The following is a 16,754-nucleotide window of genomic DNA, read 5'->3' as shown; positions in this document are numbered from 1 at the left end:
CTTCAGCATGTTATGTTGTCTACAAATTCGACTTATGTCTGGTAAAGTAATTTTTGAATAAACTTAAAAATGTCACTGTCACTCACATGTGGAAAACAACCCAAACCTTCTGTAAATTTGTTCTAAAGGCTTTACATGTATATTAAATCTTAGATCTAAGACTAACAGTTCACGACGCCCTCTCTTCCTTTACCTAATTCCCCCCCCCCCCCCTCTTAACTCTCGTCTCGCCGTACCTGCTACCCTGTGGTATTTTATCAAGTGAACAACACGGTGCAGTTCTTTATTAAATCATCTTCACTTTCATCAAAGTAATTGAATAAAGGCGGCGATGGCAGAGATAAGCGAAACAAAAAATGAGGAGGAGAAAAAGAAAACGAAAGAGAGAGAGAGGGAGAGGGAGGAGAAATAGTTATGGAGATAAATTACAATGGGAAGGAAGCAGAGTACGAGATAAGTTTTAAAGAACAGTCAACTTCTGACACCATTTTTATAAAGATCTAAAAAAAAAAAATTTAATTTAATTACTAAACATTATCGGGTCCTTCCGGCGTGTTGCAAAATTTACTTTCGCTTTCCAGCTTTCTTTCCCGATGTACCGCAACATCTTCACAACAGAATCAACGTGATCTTATGCGCATGCGCAGAAACTAAAAAAAATGTGCTAAAATCTTACAATGTTTTGAAGCATTTAAAAAAAAATGTGTTTGTATCAAGCATCTTTCATACTTAATGCATTCTTAGTTCACTTTGGTCCAATCTTTGACGTGGATATTTCGAGCGGGAGGGTGGGGGTAGTATCTGGGAGCTGCTCTCAGGATGCCTTATAGACCCTCAACAAACACAGGTCAGCTCGATTTAGGATTAGAACTCAACCCTACCTGAAAGGTATCTAAGCGGTTTACGCCACTCCGCCACACATCCCATTTTCACAGTTTTAGCATTTTGTCGCTTTACAATGCCGAACTCTGGACACCATGGAATGACTCTAGGCTGACTCTAGCCATTTACATTCCTAAATCATTCCATGCTAGAACAGAGACACACACGAAAACAAAACCCACCCTCGTGTTTACTTCTAATTGGATCCGTTAATTATACAAACAACATGGCGTCAAGTCATGTTTTCCTTACATTGACGGACAAAAAAAAACTAAACTAATATGGTATGTGACACTTAGAGAGAAGAGGGCAGTGAGAAGGAACATTACGGTAATTGGCCTGTCTTTTTTTTTTTTAACTGCCCCTTTCCATTGGCTAGAGGGTGGACTTAGAACGAGAACACCAACACTCCTCATTGGCTGCAGGATGGACACCAAATCCCTGACCTTTTACTCCATCGTGCGCCATCTTTGTTGAGGTTTACAAAACAAAAAAAAAAAAAAAGAAATCAACATAAAAGTAACTTTCGTATTAAAAAAACAAATAAGGATGAGGGTGAGGGCGGAGATGAAAGGAGGGTGCTGGATGAGAGAGACTGGAGCCCTGTCTTCTTCAAAAGAGGATGAACCGCCAACGTGACTGTCAGCCCTGTCCAGATCTGACAGATTCAATTTGCTGCTGTCAGTGCGTTATGACCGCTTGCTGTCTGTTGACCACACTTGAGGAAACTAGGTCATCACCTGGAAGGTGAGACAGAACAGGATCCAAGACTTAGCAGTCAACTAAACAAACAGACAGTGGAGAGGCCAGGTTCTGTTCAACCGTGGATCTTTCATTAGTCTATCTTTGGTTGGACAGCGTGTTACATCGCTGGTAACAAGTAAGCGCCAAAAAAAAATAAAAAAAATAAACATGTCTTAGAATTATACATTTAACTCTCTCTCTCTCTCTCTCTCTCTCTCTCTCTCATCGAAATCACTAATTAAGCGCTTAAAGTAAAATTAATATTGATCCCGAGAATCGTTTATATTTTCAGTCTGTCTGTCCGTCTGTTATTTTCGTCATCTTTTGGACTGTTCTCGTTATCAGTGTTAACAAATTCAGATAACAAGGATAGCTGCTTGGTCGTGTGATATTCGCTCTGGACTGTCGTCTCGAATGTCCAGGGTTCAAACCCTATCCCACGACGTCCTGTTGGAGGTTCGGGCTAGGACGTATAATGTTCAGTTAAGAAGGAACATCTTCAACATTTAAAACCAAACAAGCCAAACTCACCAGACCTATATTTTACATGAACTTAGCATTGGTTGGATAAGGCAGCTCTCTGTACATTTTGTCTTTTAAAAAGGGGGGGGGGGGGAAGTAAAATGCTCGGACCTTTTCAGAAAGTTTCTCGTCAAATTCAAAGAAATTTTGAACCATTCACTAAACATCTCGTAGATTCACTACTAACACACATCTTCTTTGATTTGTAGCCTATTTACTAGGAGAAACCATTTTTTCTAAATGATTGATGCCAGTCTTAATTTCATCGTCTGTACTACCAAATTTCGTCACTCCACATCTAGAACTTTCCAGGCTCCTCTCAAACTACCCCCACCCCCCATTTTTTTCCTTATCCCAAATGATCCCTTCTCATTCTTAAATATCCTTTCTCTTTCTTTAATATCCCTTATCCTCCAAAACTATACCTTCTGGCTCCAAAATATCCTTTCACAGTTCGAATTATTCCAGCCAACCTTTCCTCCTCTGACGTCATTTCCTCTCAACAAAGCACTCGAACAGCACCGCTCTGTATTACTACCACGTTGAATTCGCACTGTTGTATAGGCGCACTGTTGTATAGGCACACTGTTGTATAGGCACACTGTTGTATAGGCACACTGTTGTATAGGCACACTGTTGTATAGGCACACTGTTGTATAGGTGCACTGTTGTATAGGCGCACTGTTCTTTTACTCCGAACATTTTAACCTGTACAGTCTAGTTCAAGTCCGTATTGGCTGTATCAAAAACGTTTTGATTCTCTGATTCAGACCTATCTCTGGAGGCGCTGTGGCTGAGAGCTAAAGCGCTTCGCTTCGGAGGGTCTCGGATTCGAATCCTGCGATTTTTAATTTCGAGATCTTTAGGGCGCCTTTGAGTCCACCCATGTGTACCTGACATAAGTTGGGGAAAAATAAAAGCGGTTGGTCGTTGTGCTGGCCACACTTTCGCTAACCGTTAGTCACAGAAACAGATGACCTTTACATCATCTGCCCTATAGACCGCATGAGCTGAAAGGGAAACATTACTTTTTTCTTTTAGACATTGATCTGACTCTGAACAGGAAATAAATGTTCAAACTCCAGGCGTTCAGGTCTCCATGTACTGCTGGACGAGACTAAGGGATGGAGGTAGAAAGAAAAACAACAACAAAAAAGGTAATTAGTTATGGAATGAAGACACAAGGGCAGAGGAAAATGTGAGGGATTAATTATAAAATATTTAGAATTCCAGGTTAGGGTTTTAAAGAGGCGCATGTCCAGTCTTGCATAATTAATGTTTAATTCAACTTCGTAGCTTGGACTTTTTTTTTTCTTTACTGAGAGAGAGAGAGAGAGAGTTTTAAATGAGAGAAAGAGAGAGGGAGAGATGGAGAGAGATTTGGTATGAGAGTGAAAATATAGAGTGAGAGAGTATGTACTTGTGTGAGAGATAGAAAGAATCAGAGAATATGTTTGATAGAAAGAGTGAGAGATAGAGAGAGAGAGAGAGAGATAGAGAGAGAGAGAGAGAGTTTGGAAATACTGCGTTTTTATCTAACAGACTGGGAGGTAGCGGTCGACGTTTCGGAAATGGTTTTCTACGGTCACTGCAGGCGACTTATGGTGTCAGGTCCCGGTGTCATGTCCAGGCTGTCAATTAGGCGGTAACGGTCACTCCTTGACCCACGAAATATAAATTCTCCGTAACCCTGCCCCCCCCCCCTGATAAGAGAATGGGAAATAACTGCCCGCGAAGGAGGCAGTAACGGCACGCAGCCATTCCCGTCACTGGTCCCATAGTGACCTCCAAGATGGACACGTCTGTCGTCCAGCAGTGACCCTGTAAGACTTTATGTACGTTCGTGTGTACGTCACGTCCGTGTCAACAACGCCGGAAGTGTAAAATTAACATTAAGGTGCCGATGGCGTCTCGGAACTAATTAACTTTTGTGTCGCCTCGATCACCCACATTTTGCCACGCCCAATTTTAGTCTGATCTTAATAACTAGCCCCCATAACAGATCTAAACAACTTGAACATTGTCTATTTATCTTGTGAGTCTTATACATCTTTTATTTCTGGCGGCTTATCGACAACAGGTTGTTTTTGTTTTCTAGAAATAAGTGTTTGGGTTTTTAATCAAATATCATGTAAAATACGAATTTTTGGGGAAAAAAAAGAAAGGAATACATTCTCACTCGATGTTATACAGGCATACTTTAAAACACACATACACTGGACTTTGCAAATACCACATACACTTTAAAAACACAAACACACTATCTTTAGTGCTCCTTATCTGCAGAGACATTAATAGACTTGGTTTATTCTTTCAACCCAATACATGCGCCTTCATCATCCTCACCCTAAGCATCATCATCATCTTCATCTTCATCTTCATCATAATAATCTTCTTCATCCTCATCTTCTTCTCCTTCCTCATCATCACCCTCATCCCCGTCCTCGTCCTCATCATCATCATCATCATCATCATCATCATCATCATCATCATCATCATCATCATCATCATCATCGTCATCATCATCGTCGTCATCATCATCATCTTCACCATCATCATCACAATCACCATCATCATCTTTATCTTCTTTCTTCTTCCTCTTGGCAACCACACAAATGATGTTATATAATGCCGATTAATTGCTATAATAAATAGTATTGATACTAGTGTCAAAGTAGATAAGCGACTTTATTAAATTCTTTAAATTTAGTAGTAGATCTAACCGTTTACGTAACGACTGCAAACACCGGACACTTCTCATCTATTGCCTTTAGTTTCTCATAGTTTCAACTCTTGAACGAAAACTCGTCAGCCCAAAAACATTTCGCTTAGAGTTTGTTTAGGATAATGAACAGGATAGTGCGCACCGTCTGTATTTTTGATGACGTTGGGCAGCGCTACTGTTCTTTCTGTCACATGGCTGTTCTATATGTCACATGACTGTTCTATGTGTCACATGACTGTTCTATGTGTCACATGACTGTTCTATGTGTCACATGACTGTTTATGTGTCACGTGACTGGTAATGTGAAATCGTTTCTATTTCTCAGGTTTGGTTCCAGAACCGACGCTCCAAAGAAAGGAGGATGAAGCAGCTTAGCGCTTTGGGCGCCAGGAGGCATTTTTTCCGCAACCCCAGGCGCATGCGGGCGCTGAGGCCCGGGGAGGATCTAGGTGACAGTCCTGATCTGATGGGCTCAGGATTCGGCTACTTGGGTGAGTACCTAAACGCAACGTTTTACGACTTACAGCAAAACTTTGTTTTTTATCAAATACCATTGAAAACAAAGAGCGGGGGATCTTTTTCCCCCAATACGATACAGGGAACTAGTTGGAACGGGATATATTCCGAAACAAAGAAACAGGAAACACAATTATAAGAAATTATATTTAAGTCGAACTAGTAAGTAAGGGTTTAGTCTTTCACCTGACTACGTAGACTTAGCTCTGACCTAGAAATATGAAGGAGCAAAAAAAAATGTACTATATTACATCGTCTTAAAAAAACATTATTTCGCATGCCATTTTTTAAAAAATGGGAAACGTAATGAAATTCTTTGATTAGGTTTTTGTACATTTTAATAGAGAGGCGCCGTGTACATACAGACCTACGTGTGTACAAACCGACCATCTTTTTTTTTCTCTGTCACACATAATCTAACACTCATAACCTCCTTTTCTCTCATTCGACCACTCATGCACGCGCAAAGAGACACACACAGAAAACAGTCACTCATACACACCATGTGACTCACATCAACACACACACACACCACACATCAAGACACACTCTCATCAACGCACACACACACACACATCAAGACAAACTCACATCAACAAACACACACACACATGCTCGCACGTCGTTAGATCGTAATGGCAACACCCGGTCAGTTCGACCTGTTGCCAGATTGTTGGTGTCAAGACGATGTTAAATAGTCAGTCTCTTGTTGTGACCAATTGGATGCTCGTCTCCCCCCCCCCCCTCACCCCTCCACCACGCCACTGAACTAAAGACTCGGGGTTTCAATGTATTGATCCCAACAACACAGCCTTTTTTTTTTATTCATAGACTCAAAACAGTTGCAAGGGACATAGTGTCACAAAACTTATAGTCAGCCCCAAGTTGCATCCCGAGGAAGGCATTGTACAAGTCCTTATGGAAACTGGGGATTTATTAATTATATTTCGGGATCTATAGGGCGCCTCTGAGGCCATACAGCTCTAAAGGGTACCTCACATTAGTTAAGGCGGTTGGTCGTTGTGCTGGCCACATGACACCTTCGATAACCGCTGGCCACAAACAGATAATCTTTACATCTGCCAAATAGATCGCAAAGTCTGAAAGGGTTGCTTTACTTGTAAACCCTCCGAAATCATCCATCTTTCAGATACATTCCGTAAAAATTCCATGCTCTCTAAAAAAGCTGTGTATGTGTGTGTGTGTGTTTACTTTTATATGTCGGGGGGGGGGGGGGGGCTAGATATGGTAATCGCCCTGATCCTCGTGTACCATTAAGGTTGCCACTGGTGTAGTATCGATACTTTAAGGCACATTCACAACACCATATTATAAGAGAACTTTGATATACAATCCTAGAATTCAAATTATCAAATGTTTGTTTGTTATAGTTTATTATCTAACTCGAGAGTTTCATTATATAATATATAACGTAGAATGTAAGGCGTATGTGTGTTTGTATGTCCGGCATAGAAATCAAAACCGTTTGACCAATCTTGATAAAACTTTGCATAAATGTTCCTTTGATCACGGCGAAGACCGTAGAGTATGCTTAATTTCATTCCCACCACCAGTGAGCCATAAATATAAAAAATAACAACCTAAATTTATCTCCATTAAAGAACGAAACTTTTTAAACAAAACGGGTAAACCCGCCTTCACAGTATTTTATATTTGATAAAAAATATGTCGGTTGAAAGGGTAAACCCATTTTTAGACTACTATTTATTTTCATGACTAAAAAAAAAATATGAAGGGAACATTCGCCAGGTTTGCCATAGATCTAGATCTAAATCCAATCCACTAGATCAGTAATAACAATCTAAGGCCCGCAGAAGACTGGTCATATCCGGCTTTTTATGCTATATTTCTTAACAAAACTGGATCTTTCTATTTGGTTACTTTTTTTTTGTGTCTTTTGCTGATGAAATAAGAGGGGGGTGAGGTTGAGATGTTTGTATGTGCGTGTGGGTGGGGGAGCGATAAGCAAAATCACAACAACCCAGATGACACACCTGTTACCGAGCTAAATTGAAGGCCACATCAGGGCGCTTAGTTTGGTGGGGGGCAAGGGAGGAGGGTGACAAGGTTAAACAGTGTGCGTTTGTGGGGGGGGGGGAGGGGGGAGGTGATGTGTAAGATGATACTTTACACTGCATTCTGGTAAATGAGAAGGAGCCTTAATTCCATATCCTTATCCCCATCCGCCCCCCCCCCCCCTTTTTCAGTTTTGAGTCTCAGATAGGAACTGGCCCGCTAAGTGACTAGTGCCTGTGTGAGTACCGCACGTGCGTGTATGTTGCTCGTGTATGTTTTTGGCGTACGTGCGATCAGCTTGGGCACTTCATCAGTAACAGAAAATGTCACATTGGGTAACAGCGGGTAAGGAAGGGGGGGGGGGAGGAGGCGCGGGTTAATGGAGTCAGTTTTATCTCATCCACCCCCACCCTCCAACTACCATTATAAAAAAAAACAAAAACGGATAGCATTCGTTACAAAGCGTTCCCTTTGTTTAAGCCAGTGTCATTGTTCAGGGCGCCAAACAAAAGGGGCACCGTCCGACTGTCAAGCGGTCTACTGTTGTTTTGTTTTTTTTCCGGGTAACTCATCAATGACTGTAATCTATGCAATTCTCCCCTCCACCCCGCCTCTCTTTCTACTTTTCAGTAAATCAACCACTCTAACCCCAGTAAAGACAATAACCATGCTTTTTTTTTTTTTAAATATATTTATATTTTTTTACCCAGCTCGTCAACGCGTTAGACAAACAATGAAAATAACGCGTTGCCAATCGGGAAAACCCCAAAAATGTTGAACGCATTGATCAGTCACGCAAGCGCACTAATCTATGTATCTAGTGTTGCTTTGGCCTTCCTTTCTTCCTGCTGTCCTCTGCTGGAAATGGCGAATGAGAAAATGGGTAGGAAAAAAAAAAAGGTGCGCGAGTATGTGTGTGCGTGTGTGTGTGTGTGAGAGTGGGGTGCTAGGGACGAGGCGATCAGGGTGCCACATAAATTCAAGGGTACGTAAGGTTCGGAGGTCTGTGTTTCAAAAGAATTGGGTGGAGTATGGTGGGGGGGGGGGGGGGCTGGGGCATAAACAAAGATTGGTTGACGTGGGGGTTAATTAGCTTTTGTTAATTATAGTGTTTCTCTGTGTTTAATGTCTGGTGTGGCCATGTTTTTTTAAACTCGTCGTAAAGAAAGGTCTGCTTCTCTGTTGCGGATCTTTTTTTTTCTGTCGTTGGTTGTTGTTCGTCCTGAACGACGCAATGTATGATGAAAAGTAATGGGAGGGGGGGGGGGAGACGAAAAGTAGGCCCTATAACTTTGAGTGATGAATGAGAAATTGAACAATGAAAGTGAGTATAGGCATTGCCTCTTATGTATGTGTCCTCCATTCACGAGACACCCTCCCCCCCCTCTTCTCCTACGCTCTCGTTTTGAATATTGGAAGTCTAAGAAATGGAGGTTCCTACTAGAAGAGAGAGAAAGAGAGAGTATAGATGAAGTAGGAATACTATAGGAATGAAGAAAAGAAAGTAGACAGACAAAGAAGAATCAAGAATAATATAAATGAAATATTAAAAACAAAAAAAAAACGGGGAGGAGGGTGGGGCAGCCAACCCTGGCGCCGGATCTTTCGGGGGGGGGGGGGGGGGTATCAAAATACTACATAGAATATCAAAGCATTTCTGTCGCTGTGTTCGTTAATTTCAATAAAATTATATTTCAAGATTTTGTCTCGGTCACAGATTGGAGGACGAGAATGGAATTATTAATATCTCAATACGACTGTGCAGCTATAGCGAACGAATGTATGAAAAATGCTTTAGGAAAATAAATTTGAATGTTAATTTGATTAAAATATGAAATGAATGGATTATAATTAGTATGTTTATGTGTTAAAGTATAAAACTATCTAAGCGAAGAGAAGTTCTATCGTCGTAGAGTAGAATAAGAGTTATAGACCTAAGAATAGGGAGATGTATAACATTTCGGTCTTGTCTAATGAAACAATTTACGTCAGGACGTCTAAATTCGCAGATATAAGGAACACATTTATGTAAAAATACCTTTAAAACACAAATTTGAAGGTTAATTTTATTAAATAATTAAATCAATGGACTATATTTTGTATTTTCATTTATCAAAGTAAAGCACTATCTGTGCAAAGTGTAGTTTTAAAAATTAGATCTAGATCCTTTCGATCTAAACATGGTAAACATGGCCTTGATTCATCAAATACTAATACTGTCATAGAGTTGGGCAACTTTTTTTTTTTTTTTGATGGTCTTTACTTTAGTTTGTTTTAGGTCACGGTTCCTGTTAGCACCCAAGGAACATTTGGGCAAAGTTTCATCAAGATTGGTCAAACGATTTTGATTTCTATTTGAAACATACATACGACTTACATTCTACTTTATAGTATAGATATGAAATGTAGACATTATTAGATCTTAATAATGAAAAAAAAAAGCAACTTGAAAAAAAACAAATTAAATCATCGCACTGCAGTTAAAATCGACATATACAAAATCGCCGCTTCCCTCTCCCCCCCCTCTCAACACACACACGCAACTATTTCTCTCAACTTTATTCACCATTGTCGTTTAACACGGAGGCGTCACGTGACATACAAAAAAGAAATGTCCGTGATGAGCGCCAGTTCTGTGCCTGGTGTAGAAAATGAGACTGCGCCGTAATTACAGACATTTTCTCCCGGATGCGCCAATCACTTCAGACCATAATCACAGACATTATCGGACAGTGGTCAATGGCTGGAACTAGATCGACGATGCCTACCAGCGGTGGATAGAATCCTCCTCATCTCGACGTCATCAGGTCCAACCTTCTTTTTTTTTTTTTTATTCAACCCAACTGAAGCTCGAGATTGAGTTCTTGCACGTCATGGGGGCGACACTGTGGATTCGGTGCATCATTAACAATATGGAGTTTTAATGGGTGGATAATATGGATTCTTTTTCGCAACAATAATGATTCTATGGAATAAAGATACAGATTGTTTCGGGCTGCGGACGCGGTTGCTGAGTGGTTAAGCGCTTGGCTTCTGAACTTGGGGTCCTGGGTTCGAATCTCTGTGAAGACTGGGTTTTTAAATTACGGGATTATAAGGGCGTCCAACTCTAATGGGTACTTGACTTTAGTTGGGAAAAGTAAAGGCCATTGTTTGTTGTGAAGGCCATTTGTGTTCATTCAAATGGTCAAAGAAACAGATAACATTAACATCATCTATTCTATAGATCGCAGGTCTGAAAGGGGAAATTTTTTGTTTACTTTTGTTTCTGGCTAGATAATGGATGGAACTTTATGGGCAGCAATAAGGGTCCTTATTAGTCAACCACAAGGTCACCAAATATTCTAATTGTATATACTCTAGTAATTCAAATAATAAACATGCACACATATACAGACAGATGGACATACGTATGACAGACAGATAGATAGACGGATATTACCACACCACATACGTGCCCCTATGAAATATCTAAAAACATCTAAAGTTGTTCGTATAATGGCAACCCCAAAGTACTTGAAAATACTTCCATTATATTGTCATAATTTAACGTAAGCTTTGAGCAAACTTAATTACTGCACTAATATATGATTCTTTTAACTATTAATGTTATCGCCCCCCTGTCCACATCTCTCCCCCATCCAGCTATTAAAAACAATTGAAGTTATAACTCTCTAGACTTTTAATCTCGTAATGAATGATGATATTCTAGGTGCAAATCAAAGGTCGCGAGAGGTCAAACTACTTAGAAGATTAACCTATCTAGCGTATTTAGAGCTAACTCTTAGCTTTTTTTTTTATATAATTAGCGCGTCAGCCTGGAAGGCAAGTGACACGTCTGGCGTAATGGACGACAAGTTTTTGCGTACCAAATTATGTCAAGATGACACACTGAAATCTGAGGGGGATAAAGGGGGGAGTGGAATGAATGTCTGTCTCAGTAGTTTGTGATATACTCAATATGCGTATGGGATTATAACGATGGTCTTGGGATGTGAACGCTGCTCATTCAGGATCTGCAGAAGATTTCAGATATGTCTGTCAAGTGACGTTTTGGCGTTGTCGTAAGATCATAACACTGAAAGGAGAATTTTATGCTGGTAGTGCATGACGGCTGAGTGATAATATGCATGGCTTCCGTGCCGGAAGGTCTAGAGTTTGAATCACGGTGATGACTGGGTACCTGACATTGTTTGGAAGTAAAGGCGGTTGTGCTCGTCAACCGTTCGCCAGCATTTTACAACTTTCCCCATAGATTGCAAGGTCTTTATTTTACTTACAATTAAAGCTGCCAAGAGAAGTGTATGCTCCAAACAAAGATGCCTTTTATAAAGCAGCAATCTCTTTTGACTTCCCCTCTCAACACTAAAAGGATAATGCTCTACCCATTTCAGAGCTGTTACGAGAGCTTTTTTACCACTTTAAAGGCTACATCAAACATTGTCTGACCATATCCTTATGTATTCACTACAAGTTATTCAAAATGATTTGCACCCATTTATGTATGTTTGGGCCTTCAGCAAGAGGACTGGTATGGTCCAAGAGCCATTGCTCCCCCTCTACTGCTATTAAACCATGCAGTTCTAGAGCAGCAGTCTCAGTTTCAAACTGAATGTAGCACTGATAAAGTTTGCTTTTATAATTATGTAAGTGCCCTGTCATTCAAAGTTCTCTATCGAAACCTTTTCAGTGTTTTGGCTTAGGTACTTTTTATTCATTTAGATTACCTCTTTTAGAAAAGAGAACGTAATCTGCCTGAAGCTTGTTCTGGGCAATGCTTGAAAACACTCGTTGTTTGAAAAAAAACACACACACACACTTAAAACAACATGTTAAAAAAATTTCCGGTTAAATGCTCACTTTACATCCCGGAGCCCTACCACCCACTCTTGTCGCAGTGATTGTGAAAGTGCATAATCGATGAGCGTAAAAAAACAAAAAAAAATTCTCAGTCTTGTCTCACCTGCTGAGCAGTGATACAGAATAGTGTGAAATACTAGATGGGCGCAGCTGGTGTTTTTTTCAGCACCTAGACCCCGCCCCTGTCTCAAATTTTTGTGTTCATCATTCCTGAACAATGGAACAAATTAATGTCAGCGATCATTGGTTGTTCAAAAACTATCCTCTCGACCGACATAACCAAACAATCATTTCATTTAGACAGAATGAAAAATTTATTCATACAGAATATAGATAGAAATAAATCAATCATTCTTATAAACCGAAACAAAACAATCATTGATAAAGGTAGAGCCTGACACTTATTGATAAAGGTAGAGCCTGACAATCATTCGTATAGATATAACCAAACAATCATTCATTTAGATAGAATGAAAAATTCATTCATATAGAATATCGATAGAAATACATTAATCATTCATATAAACCGAAACAAAACAATCATTGATAAAGGTAGAACTTGACAATCATTCGTATAGATATAACCAAACAATCATTCCTACAGATAGAACAATCAAGATTGAATGGTGACTCTTAAGCTCGTTATGGTGCCGCCTCTGATGTAAACTAAAACAGAAGTGGATCAATTCAAATGAATGACTAACTGCATGACGCGTAGGACGTAATCATCTTCTTTTTTGAAGTAACGTCTGTATTATATAAGATAAGAAGAAGATAAATAGTGACTATTCTGTGGCATTTTACGTCTCGAGAAATCATCTTTTCCCTTTGCATCTTCTTGTGTGACTAAAGATGCCAATCCTTGATACACAGCTGGTTGGGCATATGTAATCATCAGGTGCAGTTGCATTTTAACCCTTCTTTCTGCTGATGTTGTGTATAGCATCTGCAATCCGAGAACCTTCCTTGGTGCTCTCTCTTCATGTGGATCTATCCAGTACCAGGTTTTTCACAGAAAGGAAATCCAATTTTTATTTTTGACCTGAAAATAATCTACGTGTGATAACAAATGAATATTTTAGCTCCTTAGAACACCGTGACTATTTAACAATGTAGGAACTACAAAATACCCGAGAAGAAACGCACTTCCAACAAGATTCGAACCTATATCGTTTGGTTAGCATCACATCCACCCAACTACCATATCACAAGTGCGCACGTCGCACATCAATCCGTGTGTGTGTGTGTGACCAGAATGAAGATCAACACACATGCTCCACACATTTGTAGTGAGTGTGTGGAGAGATTGGGGTGTGATGCCAGGGCAGCAGCCAGGGCAGCTTGTTAGCGAAGTGGATTACGAAATTCAATTAGCAATTTTACAAACCTAATCCCCAATCATGACGATTGCTTAGCCGCTTAGCCAGCGAGTGCTGAGACACAGGTGTAGAGCACCCTCCACCCCCCCTCCCCCACCCCTCCTCTACAAACACTCACACATTAACATCGACAGACAGACCAATTTGTCTACAAAACTTGTCCACTGAAATAAAATGATCAGTTTTAAACCCAGACGTTGGGTCGAACGGTGCATGTAACTCATATTCATGTTTTCTTTGCTATTAAATTCCAACCATTTTGACAATCAGATAATCTAAAACAAGAAAACACACAATTTTATTATCTAAAAAAATGGTTGCGGAAATGTATTTTTTTTATATCGAATATTTTTTAATTAATCTAACCAGACCCCTTAACCCAGCAAACGCGCACTAATTAATGATAGTTTGTGTACAATAAACAAAAAACGGCCTAGGAAAACGGGGTCACTTTTAACTCACACGTTATTTTGTCATCCGGTGGCGTAGCTAGGCATTTGCCATCATTTGGGGGCCCCGGGGAGCTTGACTTCTTTGGGGGCCCTTGCATTTTGCGTAATATTTAACATTTAATGTAAAAAAAAACACTCATTTGGCCGCCCTCAAGTTGGGCCCGGGAGGGTTTGCATATTTCCCCCCTCCCTCTACCCCCCACCTTAGATACGCCTTTGATCCGGTACATACACACTTAAATAAGTTAATATGATATAGTATATAATTTCATAGTGTTTATTAACAAGTTTAATTTGAAACGACATTTCTTTTCATGACACATCGAGTCGGCCGAACAGCGCAACCAGGAAGCCAATTCCGATTATTATTATTATTATTATTATTATTATTATTATTACCTAAGAAACGAGCTAATATTCATTCTCTGGCACTGCCAGGGTCGAGCTTTGTTAGAGAGAAACAGAACTCATTTTAGTCCCTTTATCAGTGTCCACTGATGATGTGGCAGGTCTGCAGCAGTACCGCCCTCAAACAGGCAACGAGAATCTTCTTAGAGATATAAAGGGCGTAAATGTATCTGTGAGGTCAGTTGTCATTATTCCCCTAGTTGATATAACAACAGGGTATATTGTTATTATTATTACTACTATCGACAAATAAACTAATTGTCAGTCTCTGACACTGTCACTGACACTGTCAGGATTGCGATTCATTAGAGTGACATCTAATTTCTTGTAATCTTCCCTAAACATAGTTCTTTGAAGAATTCGCTGACGATAGGGGGCTTATCTTCTGGATAACCACACTTCATTCGGTAATACAATGAAACCGGAAGTCGGTGATTAACATTTCACGTATGCATCTCGCCCGGCAAAGCAGCAAAACTGAATCCATCTAGAGCGTGAAAAATATAAATATTAAATCTCAAAAGATGAAACGCGCAGACCAGGAGTGTGTATGTTTTAAAATATTAACTTAGGTCAACAAAACCCCGCGTAAAGTTGTCGGAAAAAAAGGTTTCCCTGTCTTCCCTTTCATCTATCTAGAATGCGTACTTTTTTTTTTTTTTTTACTATTTGTCTAAAATTTTTACCGTCGCCTTTGTGAAAAGGGGGTGGGGGGCGTGAAATGTTTGTAAGATGTGCAAACGACGGTACAGGCCATCAGCTAGAGGCCGTTTCATCTCATTCATACAGTAGACTCCCCCTTGTCTTACTCTTTCCTTTCTCTCTCTCGACATTGCTTATTTCCCTTTGCTGTGCATTGAACGCCGTCAATAGAAGTTTTGCTTGAATAGAAAGAGACAAGACAGTGAGATGAGGGGCGGGGGTGGGCTTGAAAGTAAGGAGGTATAAAGAAGAGGGGCGTGCAAGCGTGCACAGTGGCCCCCCCCCCCACTACTCCCAAGCTCACTCCCTGGGGGCCCTATTGTCTAATATTTATAGAGGTGTGAAATCGTTGTCTTTAAAGTACGTACATATGCCCCCTTCCCCCCCCCCCTGAATTTTAAGTGCCCTTCTGGCCCCACCCTAACATGTTCTTTTTAAAATGCGATTTCAGTGTTGATGTTTTTTTTTTCCCTTTACTTTATTGTTTGGACTGGCCGTCTGTGTTCTGTGCCCAAGTCATTCATCACCGTAGGGTTAGGGCCTTTCTGTGCACGCGAGCACGTGTGATTTCATTCTGTGTCTGTGTGTGTGTGGGGGGGGGAGCATGCCTAAGTTTTTTGTTGTTTTTTTTTGGCTGTACACACATTTGAGCATTTGATTTTCTCAAGGCAACGCTATGATGTAATTCGGTTGTTGTTTTTTTTAGTTTTATTAAAGCATTGTAGAAAAAAAAAAGGTCCCCCTTTTTAGACCTCGCGATCTATGGGGGGCCGATGGTGTACAGCCAAGATATTATCTTACAAAAGACACCCGCGTATAATGCACGCCTATTCTAATAGTTATATAATATCATAAAAATTCAATTCTTCACATTTACTGCAAGTTTTAATGTTATCTAAACATTAACATCTTGTTAACTATCTTAAGCATCAATTTTTTTTCTAAGTCTCACACCCTGGAAACTCGGTATTAAACGGATCATCTAATTCTACATTTAGAACAAGTGACACTCTAGTGTTACCGTACTTTTTTTTTTTTTTATTACCCCCACCGTGTCAATTCAATACGCGCGGTAATAAGACTTTTATTCACTCCTCAATCTCTCTGTCTATTGACACATGGGCTTAATGTATGGTGATCAAAATCTGTCAAATACTTAGTTTTTCTGAGCCATTCGTTTGGGGAGAGGGGGCCGGGGTAGAGTGGGTGGCAAGGTCGTAAATCACTGCCTATGTTGGGGGACAAAAATCCAGCCAAACAGTGGCTAAGAATACAATATGTTCCTTACAGTCATTTTACCACACGTGCTGTTCAAAAATATTGCCATCAGTGTCTTGAAATGTTATAGTCTGCTCCGATATTGTCATTGCTTTAGTATTACTTAGGACATTATATAGCCTACGTTCTGTATGTGTTATAGAAATAGGTTATGGCAGCTTGCATATTTTAGTGCTTTTACAATTTTATAGTTTTGTTACCTTTCAAAAACTGCGTTGAATTACGACTGACACATAGAATGACATTAAA

At 40.0% G+C, this 16,754-nt stretch overlaps 1 protein-coding gene across 1 annotated transcript in view; it reads left to right on the top strand.

The window, feature by feature from the left end:
- LOC106079744 (LIM/homeobox protein Lhx1-like) overlaps positions 1-16,754 on the top strand; it is a 173,629-nt gene that overhangs the window by 108,384 nt on the left and 48,491 nt on the right. The window contains exon 5 of the mRNA XM_056005901.1: positions 5,199-5,364. Coding sequence (XP_055861876.1) covers positions 5,199-5,364 — 166 coding nt within the window. The remainder of the gene's footprint in view (positions 1-5,198; positions 5,365-16,754) is intronic.

Source organism: Biomphalaria glabrata, chromosome 12 (assembly GCF_947242115.1).
Source record: "Biomphalaria glabrata chromosome 12, xgBioGlab47.1, whole genome shotgun sequence".
NCBI classification, from domain to species: Eukaryota; Metazoa; Mollusca; class Gastropoda; family Planorbidae; genus Biomphalaria; species Biomphalaria glabrata.
This window is presented reverse-complemented; position numbering and strand designations above follow the sequence as displayed.